This window comes from Brachionichthys hirsutus, chromosome 11, assembly GCF_040956055.1.
Source record: "Brachionichthys hirsutus isolate HB-005 chromosome 11, CSIRO-AGI_Bhir_v1, whole genome shotgun sequence".
Classification (NCBI taxonomy): Eukaryota; Metazoa; Chordata; class Actinopteri; order Lophiiformes; family Brachionichthyidae; genus Brachionichthys; species Brachionichthys hirsutus.
Genome location: NC_090907.1, coordinates 167,511 through 182,639, shown reverse-complemented (window position 1 = coordinate 182,639; position 15,129 = coordinate 167,511). Strand labels below are relative to the sequence as shown.

Here is a 15,129-nt window from a genome sequence, read left to right as displayed (position 1 = left end):
CCAGGATCAGAACCCAGAACCCAGGACCATCGGTCTTGTGTCCGAGCGTCCCGGTCGATCAGCTGTGTTTGGACATCGGGCCACATTTTAGGGTAGAACAATATATTTGTGCAAAACTTCGTCATCAGCCGTTGGAAGACAGGAAACGGCATTCAGGACGCACCTGTGGGATCATTCCTCGTATCGCGAGGCTCCGCCTCAGAACGACGGGCGGGAAGTTCCAGGTACTGAACCTTGGAGTCGTTGGAAAGTACCTAATCTCCCCCACACTAGAAACAGCTACACCAATCAGGACGCACGGCACCGGACCAGTCCAGAGTCCAGTCAAACGTGTTCGGGGACCAGCAGCCACTGGGCTTTGATCCGCCTTGTGGAGGTCACTTCCTGTTTACCGTAAAAAGCCTTCTTAGAACCAGACTGGAAAGACGCACCTGATGTCCGTCCAAGTCGTCCCGTCCCAAACCGGTTCTGAGAGTCAGACGGTCCACTTCATGCCCAGAAACATTGGGGTGGACCATCAGCTGCTGGGAACGCTTGGACCCGGGTCCGGTTAGCTTAGCAGCTAAACGATTCAGCTCAGCTGCAAGCTGCTCGACGAGCGCTTCAGGAAGTCAAGGTGTCAGTGGGCGTGGCCTAACTCTTTCCTGACGAATAGTTCCGATCTATTCAACGCCGGAATGAATCAGAAGGCTGTGGGCGGGGCACCCTGCGCTTTGTTGGGTGGAAGGGAGTGACCTCATCGTGATCCATAACGTTAGTTAACAGAATAAACCAAGATTAAACCTGGATTAAACCTGGACTAAACCAGGACTAAACCTGGATTAAACCTGGATTAAACCTGGATTAAACCAGGACTTTCACACCCGACCAAACGGACTCGGGTTTGACTGGGGAGCTGAACGTTGTTGCATTTATCACTTGTTCCGGTTCTGCTTTCACACTGGGATGTATAAAGCGAACCGAACTTTCTGAGCAGCAAAGCGGACCAAACAGCCGAGTGTGAAAGGGACCTTAGATAACTTATGCTGGTAAACTAACCTGGCTTTCTGATTGGCTGCTGGTCACGAGCAGCTTTAGTGACCAGCTTTGGTTGAACTACTTCCACATGAACGGAAGAGAAGGCGGATCTGAGAGCAGGAGCAGCACTCCTTTGATCAGTTTTACTTCAGTGTAAATTCAGACTGTAAACAGGAAGTTAAAGGCAGCTTGGGGACTCGAACCAACGCAGCGGCCCCGTCGGCCTAACGCCACATTTCTCTTTGGTACGGCTCCTTAGTGTCCGGCTTTCACCGACCCTCACCCCGCTGAGTGTTCTTAAGGAGCTGTTGAAGGCACGGAGGAGTCCTGGTTGTCGGGTTCAGAGGTCAGAGCCGCGGCTCGGCCTACATTCAGCGTCTGCTAAGGTCACTTCTTACGTCGCAGACGTGCCACTCATTCACTAGAAAAATAGAGATAAAATAGAAAGATCCTCTAAGAGGAGGCCCTGCAGGCCGCCGCTCTGGAGACGGTGACCCTGGAGAGGAGGACAGCGTCAGTCTCAGGTAGACCGGTCACTGCGGGAGAGGGATGGTGGCTCACCTGGGCACAAGGTAGGGCAGCTGCACTCAGGCCCTGAAGACGTGGACGGCTCTGACTACGTACTGGCGACAGACGGGACATTCGTTCATCCTCTTGCCGCACTTGGTGCAGGTGATCATGTGACCACACTCCAGCAGGACGCAGTCGATGGGACAGTCCATGCAGATCTTACAGAGGTTCTCATCCATACCTGCAGGACGGCCTTCACCAGACTCTAGAGGGACACAGACAACGTGTCCCTGAATGTCCCGGCTCCGGGGAGGATCTCTGTCGGCTGAGGGTCCAATCAGCTTCAGAGGAAACTAAAAGCTCACCTGCACCGTCCACACCTTGGGCAGCTGGTGTGAGAAGAAAGAAAACCTTTCATCCAGATTTATTCATCCTCCACAGATAAAGGCTTTGATCCGAGTACTGACCCAGGAGGTTCTGCTGATCCCGGTACAGCCGCCTCACCCGCTCCATCAGCTCCCATTTCTCACAGCAGCCTTTGTAGTTGACGAAGTTCCTGGCGAGGATTTCCTTCAGCTGCCGGACGCTGAGCGCCTCAACGTCCTCCAGGCAGCTCAGGTCAGACAGAGACGCCCTCCGACCCAAGACCGGCGCCTCCTCCGTGTCCCAGGTCTGGACCGCACACACATGAGAAGAGACAAATCAGTCCCAGAAGCACCTCGAAGACTCCGTCTGGGTGCGGTCCGGTGGGGAAGCCGGTCCAGTTCTGGGTTTACCTGCTCTTCATTCTGAACCTCCGGCTCAGTGGGGCTGGCATCTGTGGTTGGGGGCGGGGCTTCAGGGATTGGGGCTGGCGTGGGGGTGTCCAGGGTCGTCTCAGGGGGGTCAGGGGGGTCAGGGGGACCAGCGGCCGTCTCAGCAGCCTGTGTCTCTGGAGCAGAGTCGCTGGACGGCGCCGACTGCTGGCAGAGGACCAGCTCCACCAGGTCCTCCTGAGAACAAGGGATACTGGTGTGACTGGGGGGGGGGGGGGGGCACAGGTTAAACGTTCTGAGACGATCAATGACCTTCTCTCTGCACAGGTGGGTGGAGACCTCATGCAGGTGCAGGTAGTCCCTGAGCTCCTTCACTTTCAGCTTCATCAGTTCTGCTCGCGCCAACAGGTTGCCATAGAAACGCTGACACGTGTGACAGAGGCGGGGGCGTGGCTCCAGCTGGGCGGAGCAACGACTGCAGTAGTTCTTCTTGCAGTCCACACATACATGCTGACAGACAGGTGAGGTGGACAACAAACAGATCCATTCAAAGACGCAGCAGCTGCTTGGAAGGTCCTCCTCTGAACATCAAAGCCATGACTTCTGGGGGGGGTTTGGCCTGATCAAACCTACGATGAACTGTGATGTGGACAGAGCTAAAATAACGGCCCCCTTTCAAGCTTCAGACGTGAGCTGCTTTTATTTTTCTGACAGGCAGGCATTGGCAGCGGAGGGGCGGGCTTACCTTCTTTGCTGGTGTGTCCAAGCGCCCCCCGCAGGCCTTACAGATATGTTCAGGTTGCATGGGAGACGGCTGACTGCTGAAGGCGGAGTTAGTGTAGGACTGATGACGCTGCTCATCTCCGTCTGACTGTTCCTCATCAGTCGAGTCGTCATGCAGCCAGTTACAGCAGGATGCAAACATACCTGAGAACACACACACACACACCTGAAGGAGAAGCCAAGCTGCCGCGGCCGCCACACAGCACGCCATAGCAAAGCTCCTCCCATCTGAGACGTCACCAGCTGATCGGAACCACCATCAAGTTGCATTCAAGAATAATTCATTTCACAACAGTCCCCTGACTCGACTCGTTTCTGAAGCCTAAAACGCAGACAGTCCCATAAGTCAAGCTCCTGACCATAATACTATGGTGAAGGACAGCACCGGTACGCATCGCTCCGAGAGGCTCCTGACTATAATACTATGGTGAAGGCCAGCACCGGTACGCATCGCTCCGAGAGGCTCCTGACTATAATACTATGGTGAAGGACAGCACCGGTACGTATCACTCCGAGAGGCTCCTGACTATAATACTATGGTGAAGGACAGCACCGGTACGTATCACTCCGTGAGGCTCCTGACTATAATACTATGGTGAAGGACAGCACCGGTACGCATCACTCCGCGAGGCTCCTGACTATAATACTATGGTGAAGGACAGCACCGGTACGTATCACTCCGAGAGGCTCCTGACTATAATACTATGGTGAAGGACAGCACCGGTACGTATCACTCCGAGAGGCTCCTGACTATAATACTATGGTGAAGGACAGTACCGGTACGTATCACTTCGCGAGGCTCCTGACTATAATACTATGGTGAAGGACAGCACCGGTACGTATCACTCCGAGAGGCTCCTGACTATAATACTATGGTGAAGGACAGCACCGGTACGTATCACTCCGAGAGGCTCCCGACTATAATACTATCCGATCCGCGCCTGCCCGGGTCGGTGGGGGGTCTTCGCCTCAGGTCAGCGAACCAATGACCGTTGACCAACTCCATAGAAACAACTGACAAAGTCCGTATCGGGAATTACCCGGAAAAGTATTCTGGATCTTACAACTTCCCACTGATATATTCGGTACTATTTTATTACATTCATGCCGAACGAGTCGTCACGCACTCAACAAACGTTAAACTGTCATAAGGAATCTTTTTAATCTTTTATCGCTTTACTGCGGAGCCAAAACATTTAAAGCAGACACATTCTTAACGGGGTCTGGTTCGGGAAACGATAGCTTAGCATCAGGCGACGGAGCAAAGTTGAGGAAATTAAAGTTCAACACAGATAAAGCAGTGACTTGCATTACTATGTAGCCGGACGAGTAAATATATATTGATAACACAGAAAAACACATGTATTTGACCTTTTACAGGATTATCCGATTACCGGTGAGCAGGTAAGGTTTAAATCCAGCAATATTTTAACGCAGTCTGGCGCGTACAGTGCTACTGCTAGCAAGCTATGCTACGCCAGCGCTGGGTTACTGGGTGAAGTTCCAGAACTTAGACGGAACCAAAAACCAAAAACCAAAAACAGCGAGGACAAGAGTCGTGACTTGAAAAGCAGCTCAACGGGCTAACTAGCTAACTAACCTGCAAGTTTACCCACGCGACGAGCGTCTCTCTTACCTGTTACCGACGAGGCTGCTAGCAGCTAGCCGGCTAACCGACGCGTAGCCAAACACTCGCGTGGGGTCGACGGACCACGCGGCCTCCACGCGGCTCCCACGGAGCCCGAGAAACACGTCAAACTTAAGGGGAACAAAACCAGGAAGAGTCGCGCTACGTACGAGCGCGCGCGCACACACGCACACACGGAAGAAGGCAAGGCGATAAAACATGGATGAGCCCGTCCCGTTCAAAGTTCCAACATTTTACTCCGAAAATCAAACTTTTAAGAGTCGACTGGATTTTCTGTCAAAACCAAGTAAGGAGAAAAGCAAATGTCTTCAAGATAAATAATGAGGTGGTGCAGAGGGTAGTGTTGTGGCTAACCCGAAAGCCTCATAGCAAGGTCACAGGTTCAACTCCAAAGGTGAGCCTTTCATGAGACAGAGCAGAGCGGAGGCATCGATGGATCGGGATCGATTTATTGAGAGGCAGGAAGAAAGGAACACGACGGGACACGTTCAAACAGCGGCTTTAATCTGAGGGACAGGAAAGCAACGATGCCAACGGTCCACAGGGGGACACCTGAAAACAGCCACCTGTCCAGCTCTCAGACGCTGAACTGCAAACACAAACTTCATCTTTATTTTTTATGAATTTTACACGAAGTCAGCTTCCATGTGGACCAAAACCTTTTGATGTCTTCTTTTCTTTTGGGGACACGGTGTGTTAGGGCCGACGCCCGGTCAGGTGTGCGCTGTTCATCGCCGAAATGAATCACAACTGCAATCAAAGACAGGTGGAAGAAAGGAGGAGATCGAGAACAGAAAGAGGTGAAGAAAAAAGGGGAAATATTAGGCATAACAGGAAAAGAAGAAGTCCTAGCTTTTAATATTCTTCCTTCCTCTCTGGGTGGACAGTCAATTCAATCGAAAGGGGCGTGGCAAAATGACAATGATCGATCGATGAAAGAAGATATCAAAAACAAGGTGAGACAGAACAGACGCACGACTTTTATTCCAGCCCCCCGTCTCTTCAAACATCTTTGAACTCTGCTGCTCAACTGTAAAAACGGGTTCAAAGGAGAGGCTTCACCTGGACAGGTAGGTTCTACCAACAGCAGACATGGGGACATCATCACGTAATTAGGGACGTCCCGATCAGGACTCTGGTATCTATGGATCGTTTTATCAGATCTGGAGTTACGCTACAGAGTGAGACTCTCTACTCCAGCAGCATGACGTCACTTCCTGTGACGCCATTGGCTGAATGCTGCTAAACAGATCGGGTCGTCCCCAGCAGAAACCTTACAAAACCTTTCCAACACCTGAGGCTGCTGCAGGTACGTTCTGGGGTGGAGCCTGAACACAGACTAAACCCCGCCCACCCACTGCAACAGGCTGACAAACAAAACAAGAAACACGGAGGAGAGAACCAGGGACACGAATGCATGATTATTATTATTATTATCTGAGTAACCATAGCAACAAGTGGAAGTAAATGGAGTGAAAAGTTCTTCCTTGATTTAGCCAATCAGGAAGAGCGGGATTGGTCGCAGACGAAACACTACAAATGGCTAGAAAGGGACTTTACAGGTTTGTGGGCTGGGCCTCTTTCTGCTAGAGTAGGGGGGGGCGGGTCTATGGGGGGGGCAGGTATGACGTCACAGTAAGCAGATAGGGGGGGGGGGGGCTGACATTGGGACATGCATTCACGAGCTCATCAGTGCAAGTATTTAATGTTTATTCTGACTAAGGGTGCGTTCCCACTGCGCCGTTTGCTCCCTTTTAAACGGACCAGAGTTCCTTTCCTCGGATAATCCGCTCCGTTTGGGCCAGTGGGAACGCGCATCCGGGCTCTGGAGAGGATCAGAAAGGTCCGCCTGAAATGGATGGTCTCATTCCGTTGTTCCGAATTGATCCGGAGACTTTATTGATCCCAGCGACTTTGTGTTTGTTAAAAACGACTAGCGTTGTGTAACATTTATGACTTAGGCCAGAACTAAGTGAGATTCCCTCCGTGAATGAGCAGCAGCTGTAACGGCGCACTCAAAAAACAAACATGGAAGGGGGCGGGACTTCCCCTTCTACTCTGTCCAATCGACAAGCGCCCCTTTCAGCCACGCGACGCTGCTCCGAAATTTCATTCCGTGAATAAATCAGTGTGAACGCAGACCTTTCAGCGAGTTATAAATGCAGGAATCTGCTCCCAAAGGAACCGAGTCCTCTTGGCGCAGTGGGAACGCACCCTGAGGATAAATATTCTGCTCAAAATGGACTCAGACAGGAAGAGGAGGAGGAGGGCGGCGCTCGCTCATTCGCTCTCTGGAGGAATGCTGTCTGTGCCGTTTGAACGCATCCCACTGACGCTGCTTAACTTTGTGTTCTCTAGCCGCCGCCCCCCCCCCCCCCCACCCCCCCGGGCCTTCAGTCTCTTAATGTTTATCCTCAGGGATCACCTCCTCTCGCGGCTTGGCTCCGCCGAAGATGGCGGAGTCGGGGTTGGCGACCTGGTTGAGGGGCGCCGAGACGGTCCGGGGCTTCAGCTGCAGCCGGGGCCGCTGTGCACGCTCCTCTGTCAACACAGACATCAAAGGAATCAGAACCGACAACCCACAGCCTCATTATACCTTACATATGAGGGCGGGGTCACAAGCAACAAATCAGCAGCCAGCAACAAGATTTCAACAACACGGGCCCAGACTGACATGTTAGCGCTAGCTGTGCGCCATGCTAACATAGGAAAACCAGATTCAGCTAACAGCAGCTAGCAACAAGATATTAACATGAGCCCAGACTGACATGTTAGCGCTAGCTGTGTGCCATGCTAACATAGGAAAACCAGATTCAGCTAACAGCAGCTAGCAACAAGATATTAACATGAGCCCAGACTGACATGTTAGCGCTAGCTGTGTGCCATGCTAACATAGGAAAACCAGATTCAGCTAACAGCAGCTAGCAACAAGATATTAACATGAGCCCAGACTGACATGTTAGCGCTAGCTGTGCGCCATGCTAACATAGGAAAACCAGATTCAGCTAACAGCAGCTAGCAACAAGATATTAACATAAGCCCAGACTGACATGTTAGCGCTAGCTGTGCGCCATGCTAACATAGGAAAACCAGATTCAGCTAACAGCAGCTAGCAACAAGATATTAACATGAGCCCAGACTGACATGTTAGCGCTAGCTGTGTGCCATGCTAGCACAAGAAGAAACCATTAGATAGATGATGTCACCGTCTGACGGTTCCTTGAAGTCTGTCGTTCCTCCGCGGGGGGGTCCATCTCTGTAGCGTCCTGGTCCTGAACCCCCGCCCCTTCTTTCACCACTGCGACTGCCGCTGCCTCGACTCTGCCCCCCCGCGTAGTCGTCTTCTCTGTAACCTGCACAGACAGGTGAGTCAGAAGACAGACACCCTCAGGTGAGCTGCAGCATCTGGAACATGTAACGGGACCAATGAACATGAGGTGGTTGCTGTGAAATGCATGATGGGAAGCAAATAGGGCACAGTCCAGAAGCTTGAGGAGGCGGAGCCAGGCTAGCTCAGAGATGGGTTAGCAGCCACTCGGCTCGAACTTGATTACTGATGTTTAGACAATCGGTCTCTTTAGCTCGGACGACTTTAGTTAGCATAGCATAATGCTAACATCTTTACCATTTACGTATTAATTGCTTTAGTAATTTATTGTAATTTATGTAAGTTATTTATTGTCATCTCGCATCAGTGGTGTAATTTATTTTAGATTAATTGTTAGTTTGCACTGGCGGTGTAATAACATTTTATTTTTGTCTTTCTAATGTTACGTTGCATCAATTGCGTAATTTAATATTGGATTTATTTTTATTTGTATTGTTATTTGTATTGTTTTTTGTGGATGATTTATGTACGAAGGACTTTCAACGGAAACAAGCCCGCAAGGGCTTTTTTGAAATGCTCCTCTTAGACAGGATGTTTGACGTTATTTGTACTGTAATACATGCTACTGTGTGACTGTACTTGTACTGTAATACATGCTACTGTTTGACTGTACTTGTACTGTAATACATGCTACTGTGTGACTGTACTTGTACTGTAATACATGCTACTGTGTGACTGTACTTGTACTCTAACATTCTATCTAATAAATATATTCATCATCATCATCATCAGCTGAGTGGATAACAATAAAGCAGCTTCCTGTTTGGATGACGAATGCAGAGCGCTGCCACCTGCTGGCTAGCTGTAAAGCATACAGGCTCGCTGCAACTGGCTACTGCAGAACAAATCAATCAGTGATTGGCTACCACAGCATTCTCATTCTCCGTCTTCCTGCAGCACCGCAGGGTTCTGATTGGTCAGTTGCCACCACTGTCCAACCTGAGCTGGCGAAATCTCTAGCCACGCTTCCTCCTTGGTCGTCGAATTCGTCACGGCCTCCTCCTCCTCCTCCTCCTCCTCCTCCTCCTCCTCCTCCTCCTCCTCGAACTCCTACTCGTCCTGCAGAGGACAGGGGGAATTTAACATGGAGGACAGAAGAGGTAGAGAAGGGCAAGGGGAGAACCGGAGGGAGGAGAGGCGGTTCGGTGGTGCCTCCTGGTGGAAGGAGCAGGAAGAGCAGCTCGGAAAAGGAGGGACTTGTTAGTGGCTCATTAGCCAATCAGAGACGCCAGACTGATCAGGTGACGTTGCCTGTTCCTGGTCTGCCTGGACCAGTTAGACGAAAAGAAAAAGAGGGACAGCTATGAAGATGAGGATGAGGATGAAGAGTGAAGGTGAGTCTGCTCCTCCAAGTCAGAAACTCAGGCATAAAGTTCCATTTGAGGATTTTGAGAATCTGTGTCACCAATAACTAATTCATTCACACAAAGTCCATCTTGAAAGCTCCAGATGGAGCCGGTTCAGGTTCAGACTTGGTGGAGGAACAGAAGAAGACACGTGGGCGTGTCCCGGTTAGCAGAGACCCGCCTCCTCTGTTCCTACCTTTCGCGTCTTCTTTCCTGTAGTTGAAGCCGCCTCCTCGTTCTTGCTTCCGTCCGTCCGCTAGGTCCACCCTCAGTGACCGAGTCCCGTACGCCTGCAGAGGACAGAGGTCCCGTTAGCGTCTCCAGACCCCCCCACCACGTCAGGACGGCTCCTCCGAGCTCCAGGCTACGTGCTGCTAGCGGCTATCTTCCGGTTTGGTACGCATGCGTCCCGTTCTGCCTCAGAAGCCGGGCCAGAATAACGGTCCGCTTGTTCCTCCACAGGTAGAACGGTCCCCGTCCTCCTGTGGCCCCTTACTTTGAAAGCGATCCAGAAGAGTCAAACTATTCAAGCAACAACATGGCGACGCCCACAGCAGCTGGTTTGGGCTAACATCTGGAGGTCTGACCCGGATACTCACCGCACCGTCGTAGTCCAAAGCTTCCTTTAGCGAATCCGAATCTTCAAACTCCACATAACAAAAGCCTGAAAGAGACAGAAGACCAGGAACCAGGAGGCTCAGCGAATCACGGTGAACGATGGTCACGTGCCGTCGGACAATCCTCTGACCTTTGAACCTGTCCGTCTCTTTGTCTCTGACCAATCGGATGCTGCGGACCTTGAGCTCACTGAAGATGTTGTCGATGTCTCCCTGCACCACGCCGAACGGCAGGTTGCCCACGTACGCCGTGAACGGGGGCTCTGTCGGGAACTCCTTCTGCTTCCTGGAGGATCCCATGCTGGACCCGGCTCCACGGGGCCTGAGACACAGAGCATGATGGGAACTGGAGTACAGACTCAGGTTGCTGTGGCGCTGCTGCCCACCCTGAACCAGCGGGCTACACACGCGACCCGGTAACGTTTCCTCGGTGCTGCACGTAATCACACGTTACCATGGAAGCGGTAACGGGGCATTTTGGGAAGGGTAACTGGGTGTTCCATATCCGTGGGAGATCAAAGAACCGATCCCTCGCGGACACAAGTCTAGGCCCTGGACCCTGACCCAGCTGGGTTGAGCGGGTCGTCCTATGATCGAGAGGTTGGTGGTTCGATTCCCGGCTCAGGCACGTGTGTTCACTGCTGGTGTGTCCTTAATAAATAATAAATGGTAAATGGTAAATGTTCTGCACTTATATAGCGCTTTACATGAGGCCTCACATTCACCCATTCACACACACATTCACCCATTCACCCTCCAGTGGGCGACTGCTGCCATGCAAGGTGCTGCCAGACCCATTGGGAGCAATTTGGGGTTCAGCGTCTTGCCCAAGGACACTTCGACATGCGGACAGTCAGAGCTGGGATTCGAACCACCGACCTTCTGATCACTGGACGACCCACTCTACCAACTGAGCCACAGTTGGTAGATTTTATTTAAAAGGCGCCTTTCTCGGCACTCCAGGACGCCGTACAACATAAAGAATAACACATCTAAAATAAGAATGCAACAGAATATAAAATAAAACGGTAAGTTCAAAATAGCTCCTTGGGCAGGACACTTCACCCACGCTGCCCGTGTGAATGTAGTGAGCGAGTGAATGTAGTGAGCGAGTGAATGTAGTGAGCGAGTGAATGTAGTGAGCGAGTGAATGTCGGTGGCGATCAGCAGGGCCGACGGCATAAACGGGCAGCCTCGCTCGCGCCAGTCTGCCCCGGGGCAGCTGAGCGTACCCCGGGGCAGCTGCATCTACCCCGGGGCAGCTGTATCTGCCCCGGGGCAGCTGTATCTGCCCTGGGGCAGCTACAGCTGCCCCGGGGCAGCTGTATCTGCCCCGGGGCAGCTGTATCTGCCCTGGGGCAGCTGTATCTACCCCGGGGCAGCTGCATCTACCCCGGGGCAGCTGTGGCTAGTAGCTTCACCACCACCAAGTATGGAGCGAATGAATAACGCACACTGTGAAGCATCCGTAGGCGCCTTGAAAAGCTCTAAATAAAACCAACGCATTATTATTGTTATTATTGATTATTATTTACATTTAGAGTAAACAAACTGCGTCAGGATCGAGCAATAAGACTGATCAGAAGCTGTTTGATATACGCATGTAAAGGATTAAAAACACGCAGCACAGGAACTGATGCTACGACAAATGTGGATAACTGGCTTGAGAAATCCCAACTTTACTTGAACAAATCCAAGACTGTGTGTACTTTTCAAAAAGAGCAAATACTGGCAGTGATCCCAACGTTTTTGTGCAAGGTAAAAACATTGAGGTGGTACAGGAATTTAAATACTGACTCCCAACTTCATTTTAAACGGCAAATAAAAAACACAGTGAATAGAATTAAGTTTAACTTGTCTAACTTTATCAGAAACAATCTAACCCTTGAGTCAGCAAAATTATATTTTGACACTATAATCATGTCACACATGTCATACTGTGTAACAAGTTGGGCGTCGGCCTGTAAAACGACACTACAACCGATTGAAGCTGTTTATAAACAATCTCTAAAAGTGTTGGATAAAAAGCCAAATATGAATCATCACTGTCAGATAGAGAAACACTGTAAAACACAGCGGTGCCATCCTGATCTATAACACCTTCCAATAGCAGAAACCATCTCTGATACCGTCATCATCCTCATTATTATTCTGTACTATTTCTGCTTGTTATTAAATGAAATGAAATGCTTTTTTTTTTTATGACTGTTGTTTTATTGGTTTTGTGGTCAAAGGGCCTAAAGATGGAAATTAGCCATTGGCTATAATCTTACACATTTACGTGTAAACGTTCATCAATATGTATTGTCCCTGTTTTAAATAAACTCAAACTCAAGTAAACAAAAAGTAGAATAAGATCAGCGTGTGACGTCATTAACAAGCGCCAGTCAAAAATCAGACGTAAAAAATTCTGCATCAACCCAACTGTTAAAGATTAAAGGACTATTCCAACAGACCGTCATTAATTCATCCGGAGCCACAACGAGCCGTGGAGAGAACCGATAACGGTAACGGATCGATACGCGGACTCACTCCCGATGACGGTAACGGATCGATACGCGGACTCGCTCCCGATGACAGTGATCTGACGTTTCCACTGAATCACCGCCTCCGAAATAGAAGCAGCGAGGGAGACGAGACGTTTAATAGTTCCACCGGGACAGCCCGATCCAGCACAACAAACACCGCAGCCGTGTTCTCCGAGGCTACGTGGATGGATCCGTGCCGCGGACACGATGCAGCCATGCGGGCAGGCTGCAGCCACCTGCGGCCTCCTGCCCGCCCCCGACCCGCCGACTGTTCCAGGGACACCGGCAGCACCGGAGCGGGGCTCCGCGTTAGCGCCGCCCGACGCTCTTTAGCGCATGAGTGCGTTTGTTGCGCTAGCGTCCCGCTCAGCTAGCCCGCTCAGCTAGCCCGCTCAGCTAGCCCGCTCAGCTAGCCCGCTCAGCTAGCCCGCTCGCTCGCTCCGGGACCACGGCGCTTCCCTCTCTGCCATTCCGGGCGGGTCGAGCTAACGGGCCCGACCGCCACGCACCGTGGGGGGGTGCGGGCAGCGGCGGCCGCGTCCGCTTCTAAAGCAGGACACGGAGCGGACACTCACCCTTTGCTACTACCGAAGCTACTGTAACTCCGGTCCCGTTCGTCGTGGCCGTCGTAGTCCGCCATTACTGCTGCTGTGTGTCGGAGGAGGAGGTCCGAAACGTCACAAGCCGAGCGGGTTAGGTGCCCGCCCAGCGCCTGAACGGGAACCCACCCTTTCTATTCCACCTTTATTTAACCACGTAACACGCAGCCTCACGGGGACGAGGGTAGTGTAGCTAGCAGGAGCTAACGTAGCATGGGCAGTTTCTCCCTGAATAGAAATATATTTATGAGATAGAGTACAAGTACAGCCACAGTAGCATGTATTACAGTACAAGTACAGTCACACAGTAGCATATATTACAGTACAAGTACAGTCACACAGTAGCATGTATTACAGTACAAGTACAGTCACACAGTAGCATGTATTTCAGTACAAGTACAGTCACACAGTAGCATGTATTACAGTACAAGTACAGTCACACAGTAGCATGTATTACAGTACAAGTACAGTCACACAGTATCATGTATTACAGTACAAGTACAGTCACACAGTAGCATGTATTACAGTACAAGTACAGTCACAGTAGCATGTATTACAGTACAAGTACAGTCACACAGTATCATGTATTACAGTACAAGTACAGTCACACAGTAGCATGTATTACAGCACAAGTACAGTCAAACAGTAGCATGTATTACAGTACAAGTACAGTCACAGTAGCATGTATTACAGTACAAGTACAGTCACACAGTATCATGTATTACAGTACAAGTACAGTCACACAGTAGCATGTATTACAGTACAAGTACAGTCAAGCCCTTGCGGTCTTGTTTCCGTTGAAAGTCATTCGTACATAAATCATCAACATTTAACAATACAAATAAAACTAATATTAAATTACTCAATCGATGCAAAATAACAATAAATTAAAAAGACACATAATATGTACAACGTAGGTGAACAACAAAGGGGGGGGGGGGGGGGGGGGGTTGATCCGGAGAGAGTCGTGATGACTATCTCCGTTTCTGTCCCCCTAAAAGGTGTATTTTTAGGGCCGTTTTGAAGGAGGCCAAAGAGGTGCATGTTTTAGGGCAGGAGTCAAACAGTTCCACCCTTAGGGGGCAGTATTGTAAAAAGATGATTTACCCATGTTGGTCCTGTAGGAGGGGGTAATCAGGTTGTTGTTTGAGCTCCCTCTAGTGTTGTGGCTGTGGAGGTGTTTATTCAGGTATGCAGGGATTGTAGTACGCAGTGACTTGAAGACGTGCTCGGCTCCAACACGACTCCAAATCGCATCGACAAGACTTTATTTAGATGCTGCACGCCTTGTATATCTTGGCCAGAAATTTTGGCAGGTTCTTGTACAAATCAAAAGGGTTGCTGGTTTATATTTATATTTAGCATCCTTGAGCAGGAAACTAATTTGCTCCCTGGCGTTGCCCAGGACGCCACTCTGGGACGGGCAAAGAGAGAACTTCTCCACGGAGACGATGGAAGCATGGCTTATCTTATCGCAGGTGTCCTGGAGCGACGCCTGCAGCGCTCTCTTGCGAGTGTGGACCTTTGATCTTATTCAGATACGTGTAAGCCTTGAGGAGGTCTCCTAGGGGTCTCGCTAGTCTCTCAGAGTGGGTGATCAAAGGAAGTCGCTTGGTGGGCTGGGACTTCTCGGGAGGACCTCCAGCACAGAGTTCAAGTGTCGGCCATCTCCGGCTGTCTCCAGGTCCTCTTGGATGCCATCCAGGTTGTGTGGAGGGAAGTCCTTGCGTAGCAACGGTGAGGGCATGAATCCGTGCTGCCTCAGGTCTCTGGACCGGACAAACCTTTCATCAGGAAATATGGGCGTGCCAAGAGACTGGAATCACAAAGCACAGCATGGGGGCAAACCAAAATGTCATCATGAGTGTTGAAGACGGAACCGTGCAGACACACATTCAGGAGGATCCCATAAACACGACACACACATTCAGGAGGATC

At 50.6% G+C, this 15,129-nt stretch overlaps 2 protein-coding genes across 2 annotated transcripts; both read right to left on the bottom strand.

Moving 5' to 3' along the window:
• Window positions 1-1,128: 1,128 nt before the first annotated feature.
• Window positions 1,129-4,828, bottom strand: rffl (ring finger and FYVE-like domain containing E3 ubiquitin protein ligase). Its single transcript, XM_068745181.1, has 8 exons — window positions 4,702-4,828; window positions 3,028-3,209; window positions 2,595-2,792; window positions 2,304-2,519; window positions 1,995-2,199; window positions 1,893-1,916; window positions 1,579-1,792; window positions 1,129-1,513 (listed from the first exon to the last, which is right to left on the bottom strand). The coding sequence occupies exons 2-7, from the start codon at window positions 3,205-3,207 to the stop codon at window positions 1,605-1,607; spliced, it is 1,011 nt and encodes a 336-aa protein (XP_068601282.1). The 5' UTR covers window positions 3,208-3,209; window positions 4,702-4,828; the 3' UTR covers window positions 1,129-1,513; window positions 1,579-1,604.
• Window positions 4,829-5,196: 368 nt separating this feature from the next.
• Window positions 5,197-13,267, bottom strand: eif4h (eukaryotic translation initiation factor 4h). The gene is made up of 8 exons (XM_068745182.1): window positions 13,168-13,267; window positions 10,196-10,386; window positions 10,047-10,111; window positions 9,644-9,737; window positions 9,041-9,160; window positions 7,920-8,066; window positions 7,139-7,254; window positions 5,197-5,463 (listed from the first exon to the last, which is right to left on the bottom strand). Exons 1-8 carry the CDS (start codon window positions 13,230-13,232, stop codon window positions 5,458-5,460), a joined length of 804 nt encoding a protein of 267 aa, XP_068601283.1. The 5' UTR covers window positions 13,233-13,267; the 3' UTR covers window positions 5,197-5,457.
• Window positions 13,268-15,129: the final 1,862 nt, after the last annotated feature.